The sequence below is a fragment of the Theropithecus gelada genome, chromosome 10 (genome assembly GCF_003255815.1).
Source record: "Theropithecus gelada isolate Dixy chromosome 10, Tgel_1.0, whole genome shotgun sequence".
NCBI lineage: Eukaryota > Metazoa > Chordata > Mammalia > Primates > Cercopithecidae > Theropithecus > Theropithecus gelada.
In genome coordinates this window covers 29464131-29481493 of record NC_037678.1, presented here as the reverse complement: position 1 = coordinate 29481493, position 17363 = coordinate 29464131, and the positions used below count along the sequence as shown (strand labels likewise).

The following is a 17363-nucleotide window of genomic DNA, read 5'->3' as shown; positions in this document are numbered from 1 at the left end:
GGAATCAACCTAAATGCCAGTCAATGATAGACTGAATAAAGAAAATGTGGTACATAGAGTGGGACATCTGGCTTCTGAGTGGGAACCTTTGTAGCGCCAGCGATGAAAGAGAGAATTAAATATGGGTGATGTTGAGAAAGGTAAGAAGATTTTTGTTCAGAAGTGTGCCTAGTGCCACACTGTGGAAAAGGGAGACAAGCACAAGACTGGGCCTAATCTCCATGGTCTCTTCAGGTGGAAGACAGGTCAGGCCATTGGATTCTCTTACATAGACACTGGTAAGAAGAAAGGCATCACCTGGGGAGAGGATACACTGACAGAGTATTTGGAGAATCCCAGGAAGTACATTCCTGGAACAAAAATGATCTTTGCCAGCATTAAGAAGAAGGCAGAAAGGGCAGACTTGATAGCTTATCTCAAAAAAGCTACAAGTGAGTAATAATTGGCCACTGCCTTATATTACAAAACAGAAATGTCTCATGACTTTTTATGTGTACCATAATTTAGTAGATCTCATACACCAGAATTCAGATTATGAATGACTGTCAGAATATTTTGTTGGGCAGTCCTGATTTAAAACTAAGACTGGCTTGTGGTTAAATGAGTAAGTCTGGTTCTTGAATATTAATAGTGATTCCAATTCAGTAAATGCTATCACTGCTTACCCCTTCTAAAGATATGATTAGACTTTGTTAATAATGTTCAACTTTTCACAAAGATGGTGAGTACCATCTTAAAACTTATTGGAGATTGGTTTTATATTTATATTGCTTTATATTTAGATTTATATGACTGGTTATGTGAATATATTTAAATACTGGGGAAATTTCTTCACTGTCTCAGAACCAAGCAAGATTCACCTGTATTTTGTGTTTATCTGCCTTTTACAGGCAAGGGTTGAGGATAAGGTAGCAATGTCTACTTTGTATTTTTGGCCTTAACTATGCCAATCTAATTAGAATGCCTTGTATTTAAGATGATTCCTTTTACTGATTCAAAGGCATTTTGTGTGGTTTTTGTGTAATATCAAATAAAGAGTATTTAACACTTATAAAACAACAACAAAAAGAAAATGTGGTACATAAACACCCATAGAAAACTGTGCAGCCATAAAAAGGAACAAGATTGCATCCTTTGCAGGGACATGAATGGAGCTGGAAGTTGTTATCCTCAGCAAACTAACACAGGAACAGAAAACCAAACACCGCATGTTCTCACTTATATGTGGGAGCTGACAATGAGAACACATGGGCACACGGTGGGGAATAACACACACTGGGGCCTGTCGGGAGGGAGGGGATGGAGGAAGGAGAGCATCAGGAAGAACAGCTAATGGATGCTGGGCTTAATGCCTAGGGATGGGATGATCTGTGCAGTAAACCACCATGGCACACATTTACCTATGTAAAAAACTTGCACATCCTGTGCACGTACCCCTGAATCTAAAATAAAAGTTGAAGTAATAAAAGATATATAAAATTATCTGTATATACATATGCCTGATGTAAGTATACATGCATGCATATATAACCACATTTTTATTTATTTTTTTATTTTTTGAGACGGAGTCTCCATCTGTCACCCAGGCTGGAGTGCAGTGGCGTGATCTCAGCTCACTGCAAGCTCTGCCTTCTGGGTTTACGCCATTCTCCTGCCTCAGCCTCCCGAGTAGCTGGGGCTACAGGTGCCCGCCACCTCGCCCGGCTAGTTGTTTTTGGTATTTTTTAGTAGAGACGGGGTTTCACCGTGTTAGCCAGGATGGTCTCGATCTTCTGACCTCGTGATCCGCCCGTCTCGGCCTCCCAAAGTGCTGGGATTACAGGCTTGAGCCACCGCGCCCGGCCTATAACCACATTTTTATTGAGGTATAACACATATAGTAGGTTGCACTAATCAAGTGTTTATCTTGATATTATACGTAAGTATATATACATGTAACTAACACCTCTATCAATATTTTGGTCTATGACTGACCTCCAATTAATTGTTGTAAAGATATAAAGTATCAAGGTTCATGTTTTTCACATAGCTATCAATTCCTCCTGTACCATTTATTGTAAAAAGCATAATTTCCCCCAATGAATTGCAGAGGTGTGTTTATTGCAAATAACGTGCACATATATGTATAGGTCTGTTTCTGGGCTTTTCGTCCTTTCATTATGGCTGTCTGTACTTAAGTCCAGATCACAGTTTTAATTATTATGGCTTTGTAGTGACTCTTGAAAACTTGTGTATAAGTCCTCCAACTGTATACTTCTTTGTTTAAAAACTATCTTGGCTTTCCTAGATTTTTTGAATTTCCATATAAATTTTAGAATCATCTTGGCAATTTACATACACACACCTCCACTCAACACCCCCTCCAGCCCCCACTCCCCACCCCCGCCCCACACCCTGTTAGTATTTTGACTTGGGCATTGACTACATAGCTTAATTTGGAGAGAACTGACATCTAAAAATACTGAGATTTCCAACTCATGAACATAATACATCTCTCTACTGACATCTTCTTTGATTTCTTTTAGCAGTGTTTGTAGTGTACAGGTTTTACACATCTTTTGTTAGTTTTATTTCTACGTAGTTGATAAGTTTTTATGCTATTTTAAATGATATTTGAAGATCTTCATTTTCTAAATACTTGCTATTGGTATATAGGAACGTAACTAATTTTTGCATATTGACTATTGTTTATTTGTTTGTCTTAAGACAGGGCCTTGCTCTGTCACCACAGGTGCCACCAGTGCAGTGGCACCTGGGCTCAAGCAATTCTCCCACCTCAGTCTCCCACATAGCTGGGACTATAAACAGGCATCACCACACTTGGCTAATGTTTTTTAGTTAATTTTTGTACAGAAGGAGTCTCTCTGGTCTCATTGACCCAGGCTGGTCTTGAGCTCCTGGATTCAAAGAGTCCTTCCACCTCAGCCTCCCAAAGTGCTGGGATTACAGGTGTGAGCCACCACACCTGGCCTTGTATGTTGACTTTACATCTAGCATCCTTCATAAATTCACACATTCATTTTAATAATGAATGTGTAGATTCCCTGGGATTTTTTAAATGTATATAATCATATAAAGTTACTACTTTCTTCCCACTTTTTATACTATTTTCTTTCTTTATTGAATTATCTAGCACTTTCACTGTAATATTGAATAGAAGTGGTAAGAGGAGGCAGCCTTGCCCTGTTCCTAAACTTGGGTGGAAAGAATTTCATGCTTCACTATTTGAAATGATGTTTGCTATAGGCTTTTGTAGTCATGCCTTACTAGATTAACACAGTCCATTTATTTCTAGTTTGCTAAAAGGTTTGAATCATGAATTGGTATTGAATATATCAGATATTTTTTCTGCATCTATCAAGGTAATCAAAATGTTTTTCTGTTATTCCATTAATGAGATTTTCAAATGTTAAACTAACCTTTTTTATTTTTGGAATAAATTCCTTTTGGTCTTAACGTATTATCTTTTTTATATAACACTAGATTCTGTTTGCTAATATTTTATGTAGAACTTTTCATCTGTGTTCATGAGTGATATGTAGTTTTCTTTCCTTGAAATGCCTTTGTCAGCTGGCCTACAATTACCTTAGCTTAAGTGCCTTGGGTAACTCCTATCTGCTCAACTCATCTTCATCCTCCATCCGGATGAATATGATGGATATGTTTCATGGTAATGGCAAAAGAAAAGAGCTAGAGTGGAATCTTGCCAGTGCTTTTGCAGGCCTCTCCTTTGTGGCATCCCAGTGGCCAAATCAGCTCACATAATGGAACACAAAATTAGAGTGAAAGGGTACTACGAGGTGAAATACGAGGGCTTGGATTCAGGAAAAGGTGAAGAATTGAGACCACTGCTGGAATGATTCTACCTTATTCTCAGGCAGGGAAGCATTTTTATACATGCAGATAGTTCACAAGAAATAACTAATATATAGTCAGAGACTCAAGACTTCAGCAATTGTATAAAAGTACATTTGTAAACACCTAAAAACCTTGAAGAGAAGGGTCTGAACCACATCTCACCCAGGTTATGCTATTGTCGGCTAAGACATGACTCTACCACTCCCTTGGCCAATTCTGAAAATTGTTTCAAACTATTTATTGGAGGTGGAATTACTTTTTGTTGATCCTAACGGGCACAGCCATGGAGTAACGTGACTAGGGCCCACCGGATGGGCCATGGCACTTGAGGGCAGCCATCCCAAAATTTTCGAATTCCATCTTTATGGGTAAAACATCTCTTGATTGCTAATACTGTTTTTTAAAGCAGGTTAAGCTAATAACTGTGAGTTAATTATAGCATGTCTAAATTGAGCCAATTTTCTTTGAGTAGATTTGGTGGTGACTAATACAAATTTGGCAACACTTAATATTAGCTGGGGTGTTTTTAAAAAGCCAAAAACTTTTAGCATGTAAATCAAAACAAAGACATGACTATTTCCTTCTGGGGTGATCTCTAGACTCTTGGTTTCTATCAGTTATTAAACTGTTATCTCCTTGGGGCATTGACAAAGTACTAATAAGTCATTGATTCCTTTACCACTTTTAATCAGAGTATCCAAAAAGGAGGTAATCATGTGTTTTTAATAAATTCCACAAATCATAAACCACCCAAAAAGCAAATCTACCATCCATATTAATATTTAGTCTTTCAACTTTGCCAGAGTGCAGCCCCAAATCTAAGCTACTAGTTCAGCTACTGGGCAGGCTGGGAATCGGGCCATGGAGCACTTCAGTGATTGCACGTTCAATGATAACAGCATATCCTGCACTGGGAGTGTCTCTGTCATATTTGAGAACCATCTACAAAGTGTATTAAATCAATTTTGACTAAAAGGGAGAAGATTCAAATCCAGGCATACTTAACTCCTGAGAGGATGCTAAACAGTCATGTGATTCCCCTTTATTCTTAAAAGGGAATAAAGTTGCAGGGTTACATTTTGAACAGCAGCGAATATGCAACGCAGACATTACAGTTTCATAAGTGGTAAATTGACTAGTGGGGAAATGTCAGATGCTGCTTTGAAGTAGCAGACACTTTAGAGGTGCAGGACCCATAGAGTTAGTGGAGAGACAAGCACTATGGTGGAAGCATCAACACGTTTGGCCACTGCTACCACCTCATGCAAGTACAGAAGTATACCTTTGCCTCCAAATCAAGGAATGTACTAAGATAGGCAGAGAGAAGAGTTTGGTAGATTTAGGAAAACCCGGAGGTGGAGTTTGTTGCAAGAAGGCTTGGGATTACAGGTGTGAGCCACCACACCTGGCGTTGTGGAGTAGATAGCATTTTCTACTTTTGCATCACAAGGAAGAGTTTCAGAAATTATAAACTTAGTGAGCCCATGCAAAGGCTGAGCTATTGAGAAAAATCAGATATGCAATTACCTACATTCCTACAATCTTCTTAACCATCTTTTAATTTCTATTCTTGGTAGAATTGAATCGCTTTATTCTGGCTGAAAACAGAAACTGTCCATCTGGTGACAGATTGTGACCAGAAAAATGTAGATTCTTAGCAGAGTTGAAATTTTTTCTAGATTCTTTATGTCCTTTTTCACCTAATTTGGATAAGAGGTATTTAGAGTCTTCAGTAAACTACTTAGATCAGAAAACACAGCAGTAAATCATCTAAATATTGAGTTGATATATATATATGATTATAACAATTATATATTATATGATTACAAAAATTATATATATGTAATTTTTTAGACATTGAGAGAACTAGAAAGTGGATTCGGAAAAATCCCTAAAGCTTAACCATCCAGGTATATTTGTTTTCCCATGAAAAAGCAAATATTGACTGTTTTTCTATATATGTATACTAAGGAAGGCTACACACAAATTACCACTGTGAGATACTTGTTGAGAGAATGAAGGACAGGGGCTGGCGTGGTGGCTCACACCTGTAATCCCAGCACTTTGGGAGGCTGAGGAGGGTGGATCACTTGAGGTTAGGAGTTTAAAACTAGCCTGGCTAACATGGTGAAACCCCATCTCTACTAAAAATACAAAAAATTAGCCAGATGTGGTGGCAGGCGCCTGTAATCCCAGCTACTCAGGAGGCTGAGGCAGGAGAATTGCTTGAACCTGGGAGGCAGAGGTTGCAGTGAGCTGATATCGCACCATTATACTCCAGCCTGGGCAACAAGAGTGAAACTCCATCTCAAAATAAAATAAAATAAAATAAAATAAAATAAAATAAAATAAAATAAAATAAAGTGAAACGAAGGACAGGACTGTATTCTAATGGTTGCATGATATTTCATTAGTTCTGTGATTCACCTCTAATGTTGGACATTTAAGTGTCACTATAATCAATAATACAGTAACAGACATCTTTGCACATAAGGCTTTTTCCATATAGATTGCTAGGAGTGACATTACCTAGCTAAGAGTATGAATATTTTTAGGGTTCTTAATATATATTGCCAAATCCAAGAGCAATTGTATTCTTGTATCAACAATAAATCAAAGTTTTAAATTTCATGCCTTATTTTGCCAACATTGGATTTCTCATTAAAAGGGAAAGGGTTAATTTCATGGGTGCAAATGGCATGTCATTGTTTTGACTTCTTTATTGGTGACACTGAATATTTATGTAGGTTGTTAATCAGTTAGATTTTCTCTTTTATGGATTGTTTATGTCCTTGGCACATTTATCTATAAGGTGAGTGAGTAATATTTAAGTTGTTGTTAATGAATTATTAATTTATCATACTAGGCATAGTCCTCATTCAGTCCATTTTTCTGAAAAATCGCTTCCCCTGTTATTCATTATAGCATTTTTAAGCTGAAATTTCAGATTTTTATGAAGTCAAACCTAAGCCTATTGATCTTCCATTGATTCAACACTTTCAGTTCTTCCTCATCCAAAGAATTGATTAAAATTTGCTTAAATATCTCATAGACATTTGTAGTTTTTATATGTGATTTCTAAACCCATATGAATTTTATGTAAGAAATTCCATGAATTCTGAAGTATATAAAACTGTTTATCCTTGCCTCCCCCACTATGTAGATTCAGAGTGTTCATCTTTTTGACTTATTATTTCTTCCTAACAGAGATAGCTAGTTGAATAAATGGATGATTTTGATACCTTAATTTTATTTTTCTCAATATTAAGCCAGTAAACATTGCTCTGAGGGTAACATACTAATCAGTTTTAAGATTTTGTGTCATTTTTGTTGTTGCACAGAGATATATACTTATGTGTGTATATGTTTCAGAAAGGTACATTTACTGAAAGTTGGATTCATATAGTGGTATTAACTGTATTTTAAATAATAACTACTATTTGTTTTTCATTTTAAAGGTTACACATATATATACATATATATACACACACACACTCATAGGTACGCATATATCTTCATTTTAAAAAATAAGAGAACAGATGAGCCAAAACAGTCTCCATATTGTTACCAGTTATTTAAAATTTGATATGTTTATATTTTTCTATCATGCATACACACAATAACACTGGATGCTTTTTGCATTTATTTGTTTACATAGTGCTTAGGTAGACTGTAATATGCAGATCACTCTCTAACGATGTATCTATCCGTAATTAAATTTAAATAAGAACTCCAATATGAATTAGATTTAAACAAGAACCCCATTAACTGTGAATTAATGATTTAGAACAAATTACTTAAAGTTAGTTAACCAGCTAATTTCCTTATCTGATAGCTTAAACAGTGTGTATTTACAAGAGATTCATCTGAGTAGCCAAACACACTTTGTGGACTATTTGAAAAATCACAGTGGATTAGAACTTGAAATTTGCATACCTTGTATTCCCTAAATCTCCCCTAGAAGATGCTAGTGAGAGACAAATTAATGAAAGCAATAACCATTTTAGGTTCCCCCTAGGAAATAGCTTATGTTGGTGCCATGTAAATATGTAAGATAATGTGTTTGTCTTTTTTAGGAAGTCGTGTGGTTTCTAGATAAGAAACATCCAAACCACTATCGAGTCTACAATCTATGCAGTATGTACATTACTCTATATTTTGCTACTGTAGATAGAAAACAGTTTACTGTATGTAAGAAGATGATTATGCTTTTTACCTTGCATTTAATCGTAAGTATTTGGTGGTGGCAAGGAATGAATTTAAAAATCCCCATCTTGGACTGGCCCCATTTAGTAGAAGGAGTTAGCCCAGCAGCACAAAGTTCCCTGTGAAGGAGGAGGCTTTTGGCAGGACCAGTGAGGCTGGAGTGGAAGCAAACCATTTTCGTGAAGATCTGTTCTAGCGATATTAGGTTTAGGAAAATCTTTCTGTTTTTCCTGCCAGATTGTGTTATGAGGACATAGACAATTTAACAAACGAGTCCTCTGCCCCACCAGCAGTGGGCTGTGATGAGAGCAGAGCCCTAGATGGGAAAAAAGCAAAAAACTCTGTGGAAAATAGGTTGTAACCCAGATTAATACTCTGTCTCTCTTGATTTTTTCCTCTACCTGTATACTCAATAGACATTTTCAGGGGGCAATAATTTTGGTCAGCTACATTTGCCTCTTGTGTGGTTTCTAACTACCCTGCAATAATATAATGAATGGTCTGCTAGAAAGTTAAAAATTATACCTATTAAACAAAAATAAGTTGAGTTTAGGTTACATGAGATGGATAAACCACTACCATCCTTACGTTTTTGAGACCCTTGTGTTTATTTTAGAGTGGCAGGAGCAACTTGGAAAGCTCTTTTTGAAGATAGATAAGGAATTCCAATAAGATATGTTAATTTATTCATAACTTCATCGTTTATCATATTATTCCCTATAGAGATATGACATACATATTATTTATTTTAGGTGAAAGAGCTTATGATCCTAAACACTTGCATAATAGGGTCAGTAGAATCATGATTGATGATCATAATGTCCCCACTCTACAGTAAGTTTTATGCTAAGTTTACTATCAGAAGAGGGCTAATTATGTTGGGCTTGATTTTTTGAAAATATTTTAACTAAAAATCTTAAACTTGAAATCAGTGAGATGGTGGTTTTCACCAAGGAAGTAAATGAGTGGATGGCTCAAGATCTTGAAAACATCGTAGCGATTAGCTGTAAAGGAGGCGAGGTAATAACATTTTCCTTTTTATTTCTCCCTTTCTAAAGACATGTAAATATAGATAAAGTACAAGAACAAGATACATATTGCTATTAATACATATTAACAATTGTTAGCATTTAAAAATATTAGCCCCAAGACTGAAAGAAGGGAAGGAGAAAGGAAAGAGGAGAGGAGGAAGGGTAGGAGACAGGGAGAGGATAAGGAAGGAAAGAAAGCAGGAAAAAAGAACTATGGAAGGTTGAGCATATTTTCCCTCATTTTCCTAGTATTTGGATTTCTTTATTTTTGCTTTGCCAGTTTATATCTCTCAAAATAGAAACAGTCTTTAATTTTAGAATGTCAGAGTACTTTTGTTTTATTTAAGGCTGATCTTTTTAAATTTTTAAATTAACATAAAAATCGATATGTTTATGATGTACAATATGATGTTTTGATGTATATAAGCATTGTGAAATGGCTAAATCAAGCTAATTAACATATTCATTGCTCCACATATTTTTGTGGTGAGAACTTTTAAAATCTACTCTCTCAGCAATTTTCAAGTATACATTATCATTAACTATGGTCACTATGTTGTACAATAAATTTCCTGAACGTATTCTTCCTGTCTAATTGAAATTTTGCATCCTTTAATCAACATCTCAGGCTGGGCACAGTGGCTCACACCTGTAATCCCAGTACTTTGGGAGGCTGAGGCAGGTGGATCACATGGTGAAGCCCTATCTCTACTAAAAATACAAAACATTAGCCGGGTGCGGTGGCATACACCTGTAATCCCAGCTACTCCGGAGGCTGAGGCAGAAGAATCGCTTGAACCCGGAAGGCAGAGGTTGCAGTGAGCCAAGATTGCACCATTGCACTCCAGCCTGGGCAACAAGAAGAAACCTCCATCTAAAAAAAATAATAATAAAGTAAAAACCAACATCTCCACAATCCCCCCACTTTTGTCCCCCCAGTCCCTGGTAACCCTGGTAACCACTCTACTCTCTGCTTCTATGAATTTGACATTTTTAGATTCCACGAATAAGTGAGACATGCACTATTTGTTTTTCTGTGCCTGGTTTATTCCACCTAGCACAATGTTCTCCAGATTCATCCATATTATCTCAAGTGACAGGATATCCTCTAAGGCTGAAGAGTATGCCTTTATTTATACATACCACATGTCCTTTATCCATTCATCCATTGATGACATTTACATGGACTCCATAGCTTGGGTATTAGGAATAATGCTGCAGTGAACATGGGAGTGCAGATTTCATTTCCTTTGGATATATACCCAGAAGTGGAATCTCCAAATCATATGGTAGTTCTATTTTTATTTTTTTGAGGAATCAGTGCTGTTTTCCACAATAACTACTAATTTACATTCACACCAACAGTGTACAAGGGGGATCCCTTTTCTCTGCATCCTCACCAACTCTTCTTTTGTCTTTGTGTTAATGACCATCCTAACAGGTGTGAGGATATCTCTATGGTTTTAATTTGCTTTTCCCTGATGATTAATGATGTTTAGCATTTTCTCATATACCTCTCAGCCATTTGTGTGTCTTCTTTTGGGAAATACCTTGTCAGGTTCTTTGCCCATTTTCTAGAGAAGTAACTTGTTCTCTTGCTATTGTGTTGTCTGAGTTCCTTTTTAAAAAAAAATCTATTAACCTATTATCAAATGTATGCTTTGTAGCTATTTTCTCCCGTTCTGTAGGTTGTCTCTTTACTCTATAAATGTTTCCTTTGCTGTGCAAAAGCATTTTAGTTTGATACAGTATCATTTGTCTACTTTTTCTTTTGTTGCTTATGTTTTTCAGTCATATCCAAAAATATCTTGTCCCAGACCAATGTCAAGAAGATTTTCACCTATGTTTTCTTCTAGTAGTTTTCCAGTTTCAGGTTTCACAGTTAAGCATTTACTTTGAGTTGATTTTTGTATATGGGTGAGAAAGGTTGCAATTTCATTCTTCCACAAGTAGATATTCAGTTTCCCCAGTATTGTTTATTGAAGAGACTGTCCTTTCCCCATCTTGGATTCTTGGCACCTTTGTCGAACATCAGCTGACTATAAATGCATGGATTTATTCTGGGGCTTTCTATTTTGTTCCATTGGTCTACATGTCTGTTTTTGTTCCAGTAATATTTAAGGTTGTTCTTAAACTTTGTGAAAACCTTTTAGATTAAGGGAACCAACAGAGATGCTATTTCAAAAATTATACTGGAAATTTTATAGTGTAATGATACAAAGAAGTTGACATTGGTGGGGTTAAAATGGGGATAAAAAGGCCAATTTTGTAAATTCAAGCAATTTAAGTTTAGTTAGATTTTCTCTCTTCAGGTTTAGGCTTTAACTAATCATCTAAGCATATTTCACAATTTTTGACAAACATAAATAATTACATTTTTAGTGGGCTCTAAATCAATTTTTATATCAAATTCCAGGAAAACATAACACTGTAAACTGACTTACATAATTCAGTAAAATCAAGTTTTAGTCTTATTGACTAGTTTCAAGCCCATTAGTTAATATACAGGTTCTGTGTTTAGCTGTATATTAGTTGATATACAGGTTCTGTGTTTAGCTCTACAGGTTGGAATATTGTGTATAAACTGGCAATTTACAATACCATAGTTAAATTAAGAATATAGAGGTTGAATCATTTGAAATTGCCAGTTTTAAACCATCTTTTGCTTTAAAAATGGCCATTTCACATTGCCCAACCTAAAATGTTATCATTCAAGAAGTTAGCATCAGTTTTCTATTAACTAATGCTAATTCCTTGCTTGAAGGAAAGCATTCGTTTCAAATTTGACTTTTTTCTTTTTTGCTGAGAGGGGGTTTACATTATTCTGTGTTCACATAATATTTTGTTGATTTTGTTAAAGGTTATTTAGAGGATTAACATTCAGCTGGTATGTACCAGAGCAGCCTCTTTTTTAAGTGTTCATTCATATTAGTCTTGCTGTCTTCTGTGGTTGCTGCCTGCAGGTTACCAATAGTATCATGATAGTAAAAATATTTTATATTGATTTATAGGAGTTCGTCAAGAATCTGAATGCCAATTTTTCTTAGTATTGCAATTACATTCTCCCAACATGTTGCCTTTTAAATTTGATTGTGATTTATTTTGTTGTACAAAAGTTTGTAAATTTTTGTTTTGTTTTGAGACATGATCTCACTCTGTCACTCAGGCTGGAGTGCAGTGGCACGATCGGCTCATTGCAGCCTGAAACTCCTGGGGCTCAAGCGATCCTCCCATTTCAGCCCCTCTGAGTAGATGGGACTACAGGCGAGCATCACCATGCCTAGCTAATTTTTGTATTTTTGGTAGAGACAGGGTCTCACTATGTTGCCCACACTGGTCTCGAACTCCTGGACTCAAGTGATCCACCCACCTCAGCTTCCCAAAGTGCTGGGATTACAGGCATGAGCCATCGTGCCTGGAGAGGAGTTTGTAATTTTGAAGGTAGTAAAATTTGTTCATCTATGTGTGTGTATGTATTTCATGCTTTTCTGTCATGTTTAAGAAATTCACCCCTATACTGATGTAGTGAAGATATTCCACATTTCTTCAAAAATATTCAAGTTCTATTTTTAATATTTGGGTCTTTAATCTAATTGGAAGTTGGGAGAGGTATTTTTTTCATATAGATAGCCAATTGTCCCAACACCATCAATTGCATGCTATTTTGTTCTCCATTAATTTGTAATCCCTCTCAGTAATATACTAAATTTCTATAAATATTCAAAACTGTTTCTAACTTCTCTCTACCACACTTTTGTAATATTTGTAGCTTTATAATGTAGTTTGATAAAGGCAGAATAGTCTTGCTCTCCTTGGAACTTTATTATTATGTTCAGTTTTAAAGTCATTTTGTGAAATGCCATAATAAAACGCTTTTAGGATTTTTGTTGGAACTACATTGAAATTATTGATTAACTTGAGAGAACTGACAACTTTGCAATATTGAGTTGTACATATGAATTATCTTGTTCCTTTTTAATAATGTTTTATACTTTTTTCATCATGTCTTTGCATATCTTTTCAAAAATTCGTTCCTACACAAATTGTAACTGAAAATGGCATCTTTTTTTCTGTTACATTAGGTTGTTTCCAATTTTTACTGTGATAAATAATACGGCTTTTTTTGTTTGTTTTTATCACCCAGGCTGTTTGTATCAGCCTGGGTTTGTTTTTTCACCCAGGCTGGAGTGCAGTGGCATGATTTCAGTTCATTGCAACCTCTGCCTCCTGGGTTCAAGCAACTCTGGTGCCTGAGCCTCCCAAGTAGCTGGGATTACAGGCATCCAGCACCACACCCAGCTGTATTTTTAGTAGAGATGGGGTTTTGCCATGTTGTCCAGGCTGGCCTTAAACTCCTGACCTCAAGTGATGCGCCTTCCTCTCCCTCCCAAAGTGTTGGGATTATAGGCATGAGCCACCGCGCCTAGCCCAATAATACTGGTTTTAAAAATATACGCTTCTTGTTGCACATGTGGCCACATTTTTGTTGAGTATATACCTTGGACTAAAATTGTTCTGTCTTAGGGTAATGAATCTTGAACTTTACTTGATGTCACCTGTTTTCTAAAACAGTTGTACAAATTTTTACTCCACTGGTATTGTATACTTCAAGCATCCCATATCTTCCCCAATACTTGCAATTCTGAGTATTTTTATTTTTAGCCTTTGGGTGTTTGTGTGATGGCATCTTACAGTGGTGATCATTTGCATTTCTATAATTACTAAGAAAACTGAGGAAGTTTCTTTAAGATTATTAAATATTTGGATATCCTTTTTTGTACAGTAAATTTTAAATTTTCTTAACCATTTTTTCCTGGGTTATTCATCTTTTTTCTCTTGATTGTAGGAGTTCTTTATGTATTCTGATTTCAATTATGTTATTGATCATAAATGTATTTCAAGAAAGCTTTTCTGCTGTGTGATTTGCCTTTTCTCTCTCTCAGGAGTATCTTTTGGTTGACAGAGGTTCTTAGTTGGATTACCGTCATAGGTACCATGCTCTCCCTTTATAAAGTTTGTGTGTTTGGGTCCTGATTAAGACAATTTTCCTTGAGTTTATAGGACATTTTACTACTATATTTTCTTCTAGAAGGTTCATTCCTTTTAAAATTGATTTATGTGTGTGGTGTGAGGAAGGCATCAGGTTTCATCTTTTTCCATGTATGGCTATCCAATTATTGCAGCACACTGGTTGAGAAGATTTTCATTTCTTTACTACCTTGCAGAACATGAATCTGTTTCTGACCTTTCTGTTCTGTTCATCGATTTTTCATCTGTGTGCCAATAGCACAACTATCTTATTGTGGCTTTCTAATACGTCCTCATTTCCAGTCATGGAGTATAATTATCTTTTCCTTTTTCTTCACAATTGTTTGGGTATTTTAGGTCATCTACATTTCCATGTAAAGTTTGGAATCAACTAGTCAAATTACACACACTGGATAGAAATTTGTTTGGAATTACATTGAATTTATAGCCTGGGGAGAATCGAGTCTTTACAATATCGACTCATCCAACCCATGAACAGAGGTATTCTCTCGTTGAGTTAGGTCCTCTTCAATTTCTCTTTACAATGCTTTCTCATTTTCTGTATAGAAAGCTTGCATATTTTTGGCAAGATTTATGCCTAGATTTTTTTTGTGTGGTTATTTAAATGATATCCCTTTAAAATGTTTATTTTCTAATTTTTTTTGTTGTTTTAAATGCAGTTCATTTTATTTATTCATCTTGCAATTAGCAACTTTCCTAAACTAACTTTTTTTTTTTTTTTTTTTTTGAGGTAGGGTCTCATTCTGTCACCCAGGCTGGAGTGCAGTGTCACGATCATGGCTCACTACAGCCTCAACCTCCCTGGGCTCGGGTGATCCTCCCATATCAGCCTCTTGAGTAGCTAGGACCGCAGGCAGGTGCCACCATGCCCAGCTAATTTTTTGATTTTTTTGTAGAGATGGGGTTTCGCTATGTAGCCCAGGTTGGTCTCAAACTCCTGAGCTCAAGTGATCTGCCAGCCTCAGCCTCCGCCTCCCAAAGTACTAGGACTGCAGGCCTAAGCCACTGTGTCCAGCCTAAACTCACTTATTAGTTCTATTAATATATCTATAGATTCTTTTGGATTTTATGGTACATGATTACATCATACGAAAATAATACATTGTATTTTTTCTATTTCAGTCATTTCTCTCCCCTAGCACTGGCTAGAACCTTTAGTACAGTGTAGAATTAGAAGTGGCAATAGTGACCATCAACATACAGTTCCATTCTCAAAGGAAAAGCTTTCAACATCTCTCCAATTGCTTTATGAGAGAGTGTGTGTGTGTGTGTGTGTGTGTGTGTTAGCTACCATTTATTAGATTAAGAAATTCCTTCGCTGGGTGCTGTGCTTACACCTGTAATCCCAGCACTTTGGGAGGCCCAGGGGGGCAGATCACTTGAGGCCAGGAATTTAAGACCAGCCTAGGCAACATGGTGAAACCCCATCTCTATTCAAAAATACAAAAATGTGCCAGGTGTGGTGGCGCATGCCTGCAATGCCAACTACTCCGGCTGAGGCAAGGGAATCAGTTGAACCCAGGAGGCAGAGGTTGCAGTGAGCCAAGATCGCACCACTGCTCTCCAGCCTGGATGACAGAGTGAGACTGTCTCAAAAAACAAAACAAAGCAAAACAAAAACAAAAAAAAAAGAAAAAAGAAATTCCTTTAGTTTGCTAAGAGTTTTTTTTTTCCAATCATGAATGGATGTTGAATTTTTAAAGATTTTTCTGAATCTTTGAGATGATAATTTTTCTAATTTTTCTACTTTATCCTATTAATAAATGTGGCTAATTACATTAAGTGGTAAACCAACATATTTCTGGAATAAACGTAATTTACTTGTGCTGTATTATTTTGTCAAATAATTATTAAATTATTTTATTATTAAATTGCCAGATCCTGTTTGCTAATATTTTTAGGATTTTTAAATTCATGTAATCTGGGCAATTGGTTATAATTTTCCTTTCTCATAGTTTCTTCAAATCTTGGCTTCACAAAATGAGTTAGATTTCATTTTCTCTGCTTTTATTCTCTAGGTAAATTTACACATGCTGATTTTTTTCTTTCTTAAGTGTAAAGTGAAATTCACCAGTAAAGGCACATTGGCCTAGAGTTTTCTCTGGAGAGAAGTCTTTAAATTCAATTCCACATATAGAATTTTTAAATAATTTTATTTATTTTGCCCATCTTGGTATAGTTTTCCCAGTATTTGTCCATGTGATCTAACTTTGAAATGTCTTAACATCAAATTGTTCACAATATCATTTTACCATTTTAATGTCTACAGAGGTGTTCCTTTTCTTATTCCTTACATTGCTTTCTTGGCGCCTTCTCCCCTTTTTTCTTTTGATTAGTCTCATCAGGGATTTATCAATTTTACTAGTCTTTTAAAAGTACCAAATTTTTGTCCTTTTTGGTGGTCTCTATTATTTATTCATTTTTTATTTCATCAATTACTATTACATTTAGTATTTTCTTCTGTACTTTTTAGGTTAATTTGTTCTTTTCCTGACTTCTTGAGATGGATAAGTCTTAGAGTGTCGACCACTCTCTTTTCTATTTACTCCAGCCTGGGCGACAGAGCGAGACTCCATCTTAAAAAAAAAAAAAAAAGAAAAGAAAGAAATGATGGAGCACCTATTGCCGTTCTTGCACTTGTTCCTGGGGAGCTCACAGCCTATCTTTTACAAAAGTGTCCTGAGCCTCTTGCAGGCCTTACATGTGTGTTTCCTTCCTGACTTCCTCCTATTTTTCTCACACCTCTGAACATGCTGTCAGGTGAAAAATCAAGGTGGGCCCCAAATTTAAGAGCTCATCAATTTGATGGTGTGGGAGTGTCCTAGACAGTCCAGCCCTTGGGGGTGGGGAGTTGGGCAGAGAGGATGGATGGCACTCCAGGGGCCAGAGCCAGAAGCAGAGGGACTCCAGGCCTAGAGTAGGATTTCCAGGCTGAGGAAAGAGAGGCCGTGGGTCAGGGGAAGGTCCAGACCAGGACAGGGACAGAGGGTGTATCTGGAGGCACAGCCAGAAATAGCTCCCTCCAAAACACAGGCAGCGAGTTGGAGGGTGAGCTGCAAGGAGGAAGGGGAGGGGGGAGAGAATGGATGGACGGGTGTTCAGTGAGCCGACTCCTCCTATCCTGGCCTATGTCCCCAGGGGACACGCCTGGGAGCCTGTGATCCTCTCCTCCAGGCTGCTTTCCCACTGGTGCCAGGATTCCCCCAACGCCACACTGAG

The 17363-nt window shown here is 36.6% G+C and overlaps 1 protein-coding gene and 1 pseudogene across 1 annotated transcript in view; both read left to right on the top strand.

Annotated features, from left to right (window-relative positions):
• LOC112632405 (phosphatidylinositol 3,4,5-trisphosphate 3-phosphatase TPTE2-like) overlaps nt 1-17363 on the top strand; it is a 73136-nt gene that overhangs the window by 41268 nt on the left and 14505 nt on the right. The window contains 3 exon segments of the mRNA XM_025398106.1: nt 7935-7995; nt 8817-8898; nt 8997-9084. Of these exon segments, the coding sequence (XP_025253891.1) occupies nt 7935-7995; nt 8817-8898; nt 8997-9084 (231 nt within the window).
• LOC112633271 lies at nt 122-439 on the top strand (annotated as a pseudogene).